At 45.5% G+C, this 12,997-nt stretch overlaps 1 protein-coding gene across 17 annotated transcripts in view; it reads left to right on the plus strand.

Moving 5' to 3' along the window:
• Positions 1-12,997, plus strand: part of SLC8A1 (solute carrier family 8 member A1) — a 381,905-nt gene that overhangs the window by 51,165 nt on the left and 317,743 nt on the right. For 5 of the 17 annotated variants that reach the window (XM_019446486.2, XM_019446524.2, XM_019446494.2 and 2 more), the window contains exon 1: positions 4,964-5,120. The exons of 2 other annotated variants lie outside the window; for them this stretch is intronic. In XM_019446486.2, coding sequence (XP_019302031.1) covers positions 5,052-5,120 — 69 coding nt within the window. In that variant the 5' untranslated portion in view covers positions 4,964-5,051. Of the gene's footprint in view, positions 1-3,735; positions 4,019-4,550; positions 4,663-4,957; positions 5,121-12,997 lie in introns of those variants that run through there. 10 more of the 17 variants (XM_053890982.1, XM_019446500.2, XM_019446514.2 and 7 more) reach the window with 6 other exon arrangements.

Here is a 12,997-nt window from a genome sequence, read left to right on the forward strand (position 1 = left end):
GAAAGTACACAACAGCTTCTTTCATTACAGTGAATGAAAGTACTCTTATACTGTAGAGCATCCGTCTTCCTGGATTTATTTATTGTGTAGAATTCTGGATAGTACAAATGATAGCGTGATCATTATTGATAATGAGATGGCCTGATTATGCAGAACCCAATTATATAGACACTTTTTTTCTTACTTTATGAATATCATTTTTATGGAACTTTACCAATAATAGTATAACATCGGCATCGTTTATTAAATAATTACTACGATCAGGAACTATGTCAAGCATATTATATATACTTCATCCTTCCTATGGCTCCTTTAAAGATATTTTTACCATCTAGATTTTCCAGGCAAAGATACTGTGACTTGGAGAGGATAAAGAACTTCTGCAAGATTACACAGCCAGTGATGAGATTCAAACCCAGATATTCTGACTCCAAATCCTTAACTCTTAACCGGTTTCTGTTCTTTCCTGATCCACTAATTGCTCTGGCTAATGATTCTGCCATGGAGCTACTCACTGGTCACCTTATCATTGGTAAAACTGTGGGACACTGACTAGGTAAAATCCTTAATGTAATAAGGTGCAGAAATGGAGAACAAAAGTGCCAGGATTTGGTCCAAGCCCAATCCTTGACTATAAATTGCTCAAATGTGGAAGTGCAGGTCCCTGATCCAAACACTGTGAGCCGTTCAGAGGAAGTAGGCGATCTGCCAGTGAAGGCATTATGGGTTATAAGTTTGAGTCTACTGGGGAGGTTGCTCCCACCCAGCAGCAGGGTCCACTTACTGGATGGAATTCACAGGGTGGTGCTTAACTAGTCAAAACAAAACAGAGAAGTAAAAGTTTACTTGCAGGAACAAGATCCCAGTGAGGAGGAACGATAGCACTTAGAAGTCAACAAAAAGTCCCTGCAGTCATCCCTGAATCAAAGCCCTGTTTCCAAAGGAAACCCAAAGCACATATGTTGCCAGTGGTCCACCTGAAGTTCCTAGATGTGGGAGAGTGGCCAAGGCTAAGCTCTGCTTGCTGATTAGGCTCGGGAGACTATACTATTCGTTTCTTATGTAGAAATCGGTATCAGACTAAGCCCAAGAATGAGCAAGTAGTTGAGTGTGAAGGCCGGCACAATAGGAAACGAGGTGGGGAATGACTAGCTCCAAATTCACGCCCTGGAGAAGACCCAAGACTAGAAAAATAACAATGGTACCTCTGACCTAAGTGATTCAAAGTAAAAAGGAAAGATATTACAATTTGTTTACTTTTTTATACTTGTGTACTTGTATATAACTCATGTACTTGTTTTCCTTATGAGGAAAGATTATTGAGGGTTCTAGTAAAATATTAAACATTAAAAACAAATTTTGGGGGCGCCTGGGTGGCTCCATCGGTTAAGTGTCCGACTTCGGCTCAGGTCATGATCTCGCGGTTTGTGAGTTCGAGCCCCGCGTTGGGCTGACAGCTCAGAGCCTGAAGCCTGCTTCCGATTCTGTGTCTCCCCGTCTCTCAGCCCCTCCCTTGCTCCTGCTCTGTCTCTCTCTGTCTCTCAATAATAAATACGTGTTAAAAAAAATTAAAACACAAATTTTGGTAGCCCTGATCATATGTCCCATTTCTCTGTAGACTGGATGAAAAAATAGGGCCTATTCACATTTATACTTGGTCTGAGAATAAGTTTGCTAAAAGATCTCCTGAAGGTTGGAAGGGAATTGGTTCATGAAAATCAGAACCATCTTGAGAATATATCAAATCTTAGTGATTTCCCTGTGGAGTCCCTAGACAGTCATACCATACTGCTTTGGATACATAACATCAGCAATCCATAACCAAGCTCAATGAAAAGAATGGAAATCCATATTCAAGATTACAATTAAGAAATACTATTGGCATTGGAATGTAAATCACCACCTTCCTACATACAATAGTTCTTTCCAAAGCCACAGCCTGCAGAAACCACTCAATTTCCTTACCTTAAGCCTTGTGCCAGTGATGTAGCCTTTGATAATTCTTGCAATAAAAATCCAGTCATGTATGACATTTTGGAGGGAGCAAAAGGTTTGATTTGCCTTCGGGCCCTGGAACCCCTGTAAAGATGCCTTTAATGAGAAATAAAAGGCAAAAAAAAAAAAAAAATAAGAAGAAGAAGAATAAAAAAATTCAGTATTCAGAAATGGGGCCAAATCAAAAAAGGGTGCCAAATCACTGGGTACTAGGCTGCCTTTTAATGGCGTTAGGTAAAGAGAGGACCTTAATGTAGATTTTTTTCTCCCCAAAATTCAAATTAACCTACTATGAGACTAGATTGGGAAAAAAAGACTAGATTGGGGGAAAAAAGTGTCCTTCAGTTAGCCTGGTCCTGTTTCCTGGGGGTGGAGTCTTTAGTTACATGCTTTGCTCTGTGTCATTTAGAAAGCAGCCGCTTTTCTCTCCAAGTCCCTTTCATTGAGTGTGAGCCAAACGTCTGCCTCTCACACTCCCTTGAAATCAGTACCCTAAGTAATTTTTGGCTAAGGACATACTCTTACAGAGAGGTAGTGACCTTCTGTGTCTCCCCACATGTCATTCTGTTTACACCCACTAGTCAGTGCAGTCTAACAAAAAGTCTGTGGAGAGTCAAGAACATTTTAACTTCTAGCAAGGCAAGGACAATGTTGCTTGGGGAGAATGGTTCCTGGGAACATACGAGACAAGAAGCTTGGTTTCCTCCGCGAATCTGTGCACCCCTGACTGTTAGATCCATGCAGAACACCCTTGTTAATTAAATCACCGTCCTCATTCAGGCGGTACCAACACCACTGGTAAGTTTTCTAGAAATGCAGATCCTAGGCCTGCATAAGAAACCGCAATCCCTAGGTTAGATTCAAATGCACATTCAAGGTTGAGGGCTAGTGGCCCGGAACAGTGGCTCTCAACCTCGGTTACTTGTAGGAATCAACCGGGGAATCTTAAAAAAAAAAAAAAAAAGAAAGAAAGAAAGAAAAAGGAAAAAATTACTGCTGCCTGGGTCCTACCCCCAGAGATTCCATGTTAATCAGTCTGGGGTGTGGCCTAAGCGCTGGGATTTTTAAAAGCTCCCCAGGAGATTCTGAAGTGCAGGCAGGGTTGAGAGCCACTGGCCTCATACTCAAGCTGTGGGGTTCCTGGAGTCAGATTCTCCTTTCCCCCGTGGCCTGGCTGCCACAGAACAGACAGTAAGTAGCGGGGAGAACCCTGCTAAGGACTGAACTTTCTCCCTGGTGCTCTTTTCCTCTCACCTTCTCCATGCACCTGCCCCTTACCCCACCCCATCCCCAACCGCCCAGACTACACCAGCGGTGGATGTCCACGGGGGCTTTAAACACACAAGCTTGGAGTCTCTCTTGAGAACTTCAACATCAGAGTCTGGAGACGGGACGCTGAAATCTGCATTTTTAACAAGCTTCCCAGGTGTGTCTGATGTGGGGCCAGGTTTGTGAACTCCACAGTGGGTCTAGCCTTTCATCCTGCCAAGTCATTAAGGATTTGTAAGGATGAATGAGCTGTCAAGAGAGCAAGGGCCTGGTGCAATGCTCCTTTATTAATTATGGCAAAGTGATGTATTGGCAATGATAATGCTTCTCTTGGAAAGGCCAATGAATGGTTCGTCGATTGCTGCATTAGATTTTTCTCAACTCAACCTTACCGCTCAGCTCTTACTCCTCTCTGTAGTTGAAAAGCTGCACGGCTTTCACGTTAAACAGCTTCTTGGTCTTCATTCCCAGGTGAGCTGCAATCTTTGAGAGAAACAGCCACACGGAGAATCCTTCAGAGATCTTGGCTGGGGACCACCTCTCCCCTCACCCCCATGTCCTTATCTGCTTGTGTCAGCAGCTTCTAGCCACGGTACTGCTGTGCACGTCTACCTACATGTAGGAAAAACACAATGAGGGGGTAAGAGAAAATCATTGATGCAACCCCACATCCCTTTGCTAAACGAGAGCTTCCTTCAGCACAAGGGATAGAAGGCGGAGGAAGAGAGATACATCTGGAGTAACAATTTCAGAGGTGAGAAATGGGCAGGCAAGTCGGGGTTAGGGTTCTGCCTTGCGGGGAGAGGCGAGGAAGGTTGAAAAGAAAAGTTGCAGCGCCCGTCTGCGCGTGTAATCGATGGGCTGGCTGCCCGAGAGAGCGCTAGCGCGCGGCCGGAACGCACTGCGGGGCCGAGGGCCGGGACCAAACCGAGAAACCTTGGCGGCGGCGGAGGCCGGCAGGGCTCCCCGCCCGCCCGGGGCGGCACCAACCCGCCGGCTCTTCCCCCGGGCGGTCCCCGAGGGCGCCGGGGCCCGGCGGGCCGCGGCGGGGCCGAGCGCGCGTGTGAGCGAGTGCGAGGCTGCGGGCGGCGGGCGGGCGAGTGTGCGCGGGAGGGAGGGAGGGAGGGGGAGCGCGCGCGCCGCCCGGGCCCCGGCCCTCCCAGCCTCCCGGCCTCCGCGCCTGCCTCCCGCCCGCGCGCACCGGCTGCCCGCAGCCGCCGCTCCCGCTCGCGCCGGCGCTGCACGGGAGCCTGCCCGCCGCCGCCCGCTTTGTGCTTCCCCCAGAAGATGGGAGCGACCTCTTCCCGGTCGGGAGCTATTTAAAAGGAGGGAGCGCGCCGCGTTGCCTGCTAGCGCCGCGGAACGGGGGAAGGATCGAGCCACACTCTCCCGAACCAGGTAGGCTCTTAGGATGGGCAGCCGAAGGGATGGGGTCAGCTACCGCCAACTCTTTTCCATTTCGTGCTCCTAAGGCTACACTTCCCTCCGTTTGGGCACAGGACCGGCTGCTGAATTGTGTGTGTGTGTGTGTGTGTGTGTGTGTGTGTGTGTGTGTGTGTGTGTGTGTGTATGTGTGTGTGCGCGCGTGCGTGTGCCCCTCCACGTTTTCTGGGGTGTCCGCGCTTCTCCGGGAGCGAAATTGCTCGGGCTGGTGCGTCTGGGCGTGAGTGTGCCTGCCTGCCAGCGCCGGCTGCCTGAGGAAGAAAGGGCTGCTAGGGAGGGATGCTGCACCCTGCGCGGCGCGGGGCTCGGAGGCTTCAGGGCGCGAAGAGCTAAGTCCGCCCGGAATGCTGCGCTGCTGGGCATCCAGGCGTCCCCACCCACCGGGCTCTGCTCCGAGGTCATCCCTCCTCCTGGTAATCCCTGGGGTCTTCCCCCAAGGCCACACTCGCGAGTCTCTTTTCCGGCAAGCTCTAGGTGTTCCTTCGCCACGGACTGCGGAGAGGAGGGAGTTGTGGCCAGGGCAGACGGAACAGGCAAGGGGGGATTGCAGCGGGGAGTGGGCTGAAGGGTCCCGGTCTCTGGACACCGTGCAGCGGTGTGCGGTGGGGATTGGGCGCGCACAGGCATCTTTCCCCCTCGAGATTCGAAGGGAACTTTGCAGCTGCATTATCTGCCTCTGGAGCTTTGCTGGCTCTTGGGGAAATGGTCTGTGTGCTGAGATGTGAGGATATCCTTCTTGGCTCCTCCTTAATGAAGAAGAGGGAGGTCTTATGGGTGGACGGTCGGCTAAAGAAACCAAATCTGCCCCGGCGATGCTTTTAAAAATACAGTATGTGTGCATCCTTGATTTTAAAAATCCACCGCCCCCCCCTCCGCCCCCCCAGGATTCTGTTGACTATTTGATGAATGACTGGGGCTGGCAATTTGTATTTCCCTCTCCAGACAAAGTGGCAGTGGTTGGGTTGAAAGCAGAGTGATCAAATTTAACAAAGAATTTTTTTTTTTTTTTTTTTTTTGAAGAGAGCTATAATCGTGCATGGTGTCCGCAGTCACTGGAAAGAAAGTCATGCTTTGCACTGGGTATGTTTAGCCACCCCCCCCTCCCCCCCTTAGCCTGGCTCCCTGGCTGGCGCTCTTTATCTCTCCTGCTAGTCAGCCACTAGTGGTTGTGACTATAACAATACAAACTTTGTCCTGCTGGAGGTGTAAAGACTAAAAAGAGAAAAAAGGATATCAGTAGGAGGTGTAGTGGAAGAAGCTTTTTAAAAAATGACAGATGTGGTAAAGACAGTACTGGCATCCAGATCATGGAGGAGCTGTGGAGTAGGTGGAGATTCTGATCAGATCTGGTTAAAGGCATCGCTTGAGTATCTCCAAATATGAGCAATTGAACACCCACAATCCAGCATCTGTGTGAAGATTTCCTAAGGGAAATGGGGAGCAACCAGGAGGGGATTCTGCAAGTATACCTCTCACCCACGCCCCACAAAACACACATACACACACACACGCACACGCGCACACACACACACACACACACACACACACACACACACACACACACGCCTGTTTTCTCTTTCTCTCTCAGAGCTACTCCTGCAGCAAGTCCAGAAAGGAGGGAGGAAAATGTGTCTAGATGTTTCATTCATTTCAGATCAGAAAACGAAACCAGAATAAGGGTGATTGCCTTTAGGTTCCTCTTTCAAATCCTGTGTTACTTGGATTTCGCTGGTATGGGTTTGCTAAACTTGCTTAACTGGGAGCTGAGGCTGGTGTGAAAGGAGGAAGGAAGGGAGAGCCAGTTCCATCTTTGGGGCCTTGTGAGTGAGAAGGTGGGGGAAGACCCACTTATTTCATCAAGAAGCAAGATGTGTTTTCTTGAGTGGTTTTCATTTTACAAATTCCACCTGCTTGAAGAATTCCATTTGATTCTAAGTGCTATTTTGCTAAGATTTCTCCTGCCTACTAAAAAAAATGAGTCCTGCTTCCCTGCCCCCCCCCCCAAATAGCTGTTGTCTTGTACGAAATATGGAATGTTAATTACTGGGGGGGGGGGGGAATAAAGAACTGGACAGAGGTAGACCATCATTGACTGTTGAGCTGTGCAGGGGTTGCAGAGGATATAAGTATCCACGACAATCAGACTTCATTTACTCCGTCTTGAAAGCTTAACAGGGCTGGAAGAGGAGAGTAATGAATTAAAAGAATATGAAGGCTGTGCTTTATATCTATCTGTCTGTCGGTCTGTATGTCTAACCGTCTACTTACTTACTTGTCTATACATCTATCTTTCTATCTATCATTACTATTTAATGGTTTCTGCTAGATCATTTTGGATTCAGAGTAGGGGCTAGATAACCATTTTGTTGACCATAAAGGGGAAGAGAGGTGATATAGCAATAGCAGTGTTTGAACTCCAAATAAAATTACAAAAGGAAGATGAAGTATAGTCAGGACTAGTTGCAGGAATCACATTAATTGTTCTTTCAAGCTTATGATGTTTCAGAAAAAAAAAAAATTCCAAGAGAGCTTCAGCATTTTGTTAGCAAGCTATATTTAACATGTTTTTTATCAGACAAAAATAGACTTTTATTTATCTTGCAAAGTAAACGCATGGCTTCTTCCCTCTCAGTATTTAATCTGTTTCTTTGAAAAAAATAAATGAGGATAAAAGCTCTGCAGACCCAATGAAGTTGCATTCCTGCTTTAAAGTAAGTTAAAGCATCCATTTAGGTCATGAATGTGTTTCTCCCAAAGTAAGTGCATTTTAGGACTTTGCCATATGATTTTCATGTTGCAATTCAGTGAGAGGAGCCCTTTCTGCCTGATGCCTTCAGGTAGAGGGAGCACAGCTTGGAGGTTAAGAAGCAAGCTGTCTGCCCCACCAGCATGGAAACGAACAAGATCCCAGTTGAATTAGAAATTAAATCTGGAAAAAGAAACACACGAGTAAAAGAGGATGGTAGCGTACATATCTTGCATGCTTTATATTTTTTTCAGTGTGAATGAATGTTGCTTTTAACCAAAAATTGTTAAGTTGTTGCTTTGCATTTGCAGAGAATTTAGGCATCAAAACGTGGCAATCTCTCTTCTTCCTGCTCCTTTCGACCCCCCGCCCCCCGCCCTTTTTTCTTGTAAGGGATAGATGTCTCTTGCCAGAACATCTTCCAGTATTGTCCATACCTTATAGTTAGACCCCTCATCATAACCTCTACCAAATAGTCTCCCATCTGATCAAATTCTCCTGCTCCCTCTTGTGGCAAATATTCTCCCTGACTTTCCCCAGATTTCAGAATCGCAACTACCATCCCTCAAGGCCCCTTTAGCTGCCTATCACTTACTTGGGTTCTAATCTCAGTAATATTAGTGGCTGACCAAGACAGTGGGCTGCTGAACTAGGCATTTCCAGTTTTCTCTCTGAACAAAGGGCAATCTACCCCCTGGAGACATACTTGAAATTTAGTGAAAGTACATGGCAGATGCTTTCTGACCCATTGGGATGGAGTAGATTCTGGAAATGTGAGCTTTCACAGTCAGCTTTTGAGATTTTGATTTGGACTCAGAGCTAGTCCGGTGGGGCCTCATTAAATACAGTGAGATTATTTTCCGTTTTCTTTCCTTCTCTTCCAAAAGATACCTCTTTCCCTGTGTGTCTGTGTCTGTGTCTCTCCATCTCTCTCTTTCCCTGCCTCCCTCCCTTCCCAGGCTCTCATACACACACACACACACACACACACACACACACCCCACAAAATATATTTTATATAACACATATTTTGCATGCTTAAACTAATCAATATTTAGGCTCTCAGTAAGGTTTGTAAATCAAACAATCCATTTTCTGAACTGGAGACTTCTAGGGTGAGCTACTCTCACTGGCATGTTTTCATCGAGAGCGGTTCAGAATACGAATGAGGAGACTGGGTGCCTTTTTCCAGTGTGTTGACTCAACTTGGAAGATGGTTGCTTGCAGCCCTTGCTGCCTCAAGTGTTTTGTGTGGGCTCTCCTGGCTGACAACTCTTATTGAACTCTAAGTGTTTTATTTCCACATCTGTGATCGTCCTTTGACCCGCCCCGCCAGGAGAGTGTAGTATGTAAGGAGATAGACAAAGGTTCAAGAGAATCACCTTTTTCTCTTTACCTGAAACTTTGTAGCCCATTTCAGGAGGAGGGGGAGGACATATGGAAGGAGAAAAGTCCTGACTGGCAGCTCAAGTGAAGGAAATGTGTTTATGGTCAAGGGCAAGTACGTTGTAGGCAGCCGCCTATAAAGTGATTGGAGGGGGGCAAAACATCTTTGGGTTTGAAGCATTTATCCATCTGTAAACATAAGATCAGAAATTCTCGCTATGGGACCTTCATTTGAATTAAGTAATTCTATCTAGTAGATCCCTAATAAAACGCAAGGACATCACCCAGGAAAGAGCTACCGTTAATTCTTATAAACCATTGACGTCGGTGTATTCGTTAACTTGTATTGGTTTATCAGATCAGCTGACAGAAAAGTCCTGAAGGCCTGGATCACAGGAAGGTGAAGCAGAAGTGAAAGTAGTTTGAAATTGGGTTGGTGCCCAGTTTGTGCCCTCAGAGGCTCCTTCTGGTGGGGAAGTATGAGGGACCTGAGTGCCCTCAGAGGAAGTAGCGAGTAGCCAGACAGAGGCAAAGATATAAAAAATTTGATCCTTTCTTGAAAACTTAGCTTTTTAAATTCTTCTGAGAATGGGCACATTGTATCCCCCCGTGTGAAATGATATCCTGAAAATCTCAAATGGTTTCTACTATGTGTCATTTTAAAATATTCATACCAATAACCTACAAAATGCACATGCGATACCAATTCAGACAGATGGTTTCTTGCCTGTATAATATAGAGAGAAAAATAAATTCAAGTATTAGAATTCATCTTAATTTTTAAAAAGACAGAAAAAATAATCACTTTGTAGATGTCATTACATGTGAAGTCAGAATAATGAATAATCTCTTCATTGAATCGAACGTGAGATGAAAAGTCAGACAGGCAAGAGGGTGATTCAGCAATTTACTCCAACCCAACCATGATATTTATTGAGCACTCAGTGTATGCAAGGCATTGCACTGGGCTTTTCGGAGAATGCAGATGATGAAGAGGAGTTATTTGACATTTGCTCAGTGCCCACTGCATGCCCAAGGCCAATCTAAGCACCCTGTGTATGTTTTCTCACGTAATGCTCATAAGTGCCCTGCAAGAAAGCGTCGTTCCCCCAATTTAAAGATGAGACCCTGGCTCAGTTAAATAACTTATCCAAGAGCTAGTAGGTGGCAGTACCAGTTTTTGACGTTGTTCAAGAGCCCTGCTCTTTGTACCATGTTTTCTATTCTTAGGGATGTTGTGGTCTAGGGTACCTAAATGCTGGGCCAAATAAGAACTATTGCTATGATTGTCTAATGAGCAAAATTCTATAGAGTTGAAAGGAAGAAGAGAATATTGGAAAAGGCTTCCTGGAAGAAGAGGCATTTTAGTTCATTTTCAAAGAGTGAAAAGGACTTCTAAAATAAATAAAGCCTAGCTATTTTTGAAACCTGTAAACCAGTCCCTGCTAATTTATAGCAAGGACAACCCTGCGGCGATGTTCGGGCCATTTCCAGGCTTTTGAAATCAGCTGTGTGTCTAGTCAGAACCAGGCATGGAACAGGGGATCTGGAACAAATGATAGCATAGGCCACTGTATCCATGTATTTTACAAGTAAACCCCAAATTCAGGATGAATTTCCAGCATGACCTTTAAGGAAAGAAGCTGTAACAGTTCGAGAGGTCAGACAAGGGACAGACCACCTGCCAATCTGTTCCTCCCTGAAATTTGATGGTCAGGCTTTCTGGGCCATTACAGGTGGTTTTTCTTTCTTTCTTTGGCACTGAATGGCTCTGGTGCTTTCTCCCTTGAGCTTCTTGAACTTGTCCACCTCCTCACTTCTGCTTCTCCTTAAAACATAAGGCCCAGGGCCCACTGTGGCTCTGCTCTGCTCGATGTATAGCATCCAGTCCTAACAGCAAGTTTAGAGAATCAGACTGCTTACCCTACCCACAGACCTCAACTTCCTGCGTAGACTGGGGCAGAGTCCCCAGAGGGAGTGGCATCAGGCAGGGGCAAAAGGATAGAGTTTGGAGAGGTGCTAAGTCATATATCGAATGTCTCTCAGAAGTTCCAAGTCGCTCTTCCAAAATAATCTACCTGCCAAATGCTGGAGGATGTGAGCTCCCTAGAGCTGACATGTGTGAGTTGGGACTGGGCAGAGTTGCTGGCTCTTTTTCCCCCAGACTCCTCGCTGCCTCTCTTCTCCTGGCCATGCACCTGTCAGTTGCCCCTTTGAAGAGCTGCTCCTTATCTGTGCTCTTGCTGCTTTGCACCACAGCTAGCTCTGGAAGAAACAGCAGAGATCAAATAAGCAAATGAAACAAATAAGCAAATGAAGGCCATAGGAAAGTGCATGACTTTTCAGAGTGAAGTAGGAAACAGTTGAATTCAGTAGGGCTCTGAGGTCATTTCAACAAAGTCCCATCTTCCTTTTCTTCTCTGATAATATAGAAGGCCTCCAGAAATGTATCTGTGTTTTCTGGCCTCAGGAGTGTCCGGATGTCTATTAATGATTCCCCAAGGTGGAAAGGGAACTATGACTTTTGCTTCTAGACTGAGGGTATTGACTAATAAAATGAAGGGCCCTAAGAGTACTCAGACTAAAGTTCGCTGAAGTCAAGAGACATATCACGATAGTCATAATATTGATGTGTATTCAGGAAAAGGGGTAGTTAGCATCATGCCAGTTTGCTTCCCTCTGCCTCATTTTCCTCATCTATTAAATGAGAATGATAATAGTAAAAGGCCATGTGGGTTTTTCTGTGAGGAATAATACATTAATACTTGTGAAACATTTGGACTGGTTTCTGGCACATGAGCGCTCAATAAGAATTTGTTCTTATTCCTTGAGGTGAATGGTGAGTCTCTGTCCCTGCCTGTATGCTTTTATATGAACAGGGTAATTATGGGAGGTCGCCATGGAAAGGAGGAAGGTAAGGACACACAGAATGACATACACCAGAGGTCACAAAACTGTTTTCCAAGGGGCCACATAGTAAACATTTTTGGCTCTGTGGACCATAGGGTTGTCACAATTAGTCAACACTGCTGTTGTAGCAGGAAAGCAGCCGTTGACGATACACAAATGAATGGTCATGCTGTGTGCCACAAAACATTATTTAGTGACACTGAAATTTGAACATCATATAATTTTCACATCAAAAAACATTTTTTCATTGTTCCAATTATTTACGAAGGTAAAAAAATTAACAAAATGAGCCTTATAAAATTAGGTGACAGGCTACATTCAACCTGATGGCCATAGTTTGGCAACTCCTGACATACAGCTAGATTGTGAGAGACCCAAAGGCAATATTAGTGAGCCAGAAGAATCCTAGCGTTTGGGGTTGGGATCACACAAAGAGAGGTGGCCTAGAGCCTAGCATCCAAGACCTCGTGGTAGAGCCTAACCCTGGCAAGTCTGAGATGTGTGGCTTTGGAAAGGTCTTTTAAGTTACCATGGCCTGAGTTTTCATGTTGGGAAAAGGGAGTAGAGGCAAATTAGTTAGGCTTTCAGGGGACTTCCTAGCAATAAAAGCAGTTTTATGAAGGGAGATTGTACATTTAAGATGGATCATGGAGGGCTGGTGGAAAAGCATGAGAAGGGAAAACTGTGCACGTTTGGGTAATTTTTATTTAGTAGCTCAGTTGATTACCAGGAACAGAAATCCTGGGAAGATAGACATGTGCTGTATTGTGAATGTTGACCATGGACACCAAAGGGAGGGATTAGGATATTGTAACTTCATATTGTTAGCAAAATTCCCCAGTTTTACAGATCAGGCCGAGAAGGGGAAAATGACTTGTCCAAGGCCACAGGACTGATCCTTGAGATCAGCAGTCATTGGCCCCCAGACTGATGACCCTTCCATCTACCTCATTGTCCCTAGCAGAGCGATGGAAAGAAATTAATTGTGATTACATGATTGTGACCTCAGAGGGGCAAGTCTCAAAAAAATTGCAGAAGCCACTTTCAGTATTTTCTAAATGTGAAAGCATCCCCCAGCATATCTAAGAAGGTAGGTCTGTCAGTAACCAACCCCATTCCAGAGAAGGTGAACTGCAAAAAGTTTGACCTAAGACCTTGTACTCCAACAATCTTTTGCCTAGGTTCCTGCTGACTATCTTAATTTTCAGCTCACATGTTATTTCTTCAGCAAAGCCTTCCCTAGCAGGT

The sequence above is a fragment of the Panthera pardus genome, unplaced genomic scaffold (assembly GCF_024362965.1).
Source record: "Panthera pardus isolate Hobbes unplaced genomic scaffold, ASM2436296v1 HiC_scaffold_26, whole genome shotgun sequence".
Lineage (NCBI taxonomy): Eukaryota > Metazoa > Chordata > Mammalia > Carnivora > Felidae > Panthera > Panthera pardus.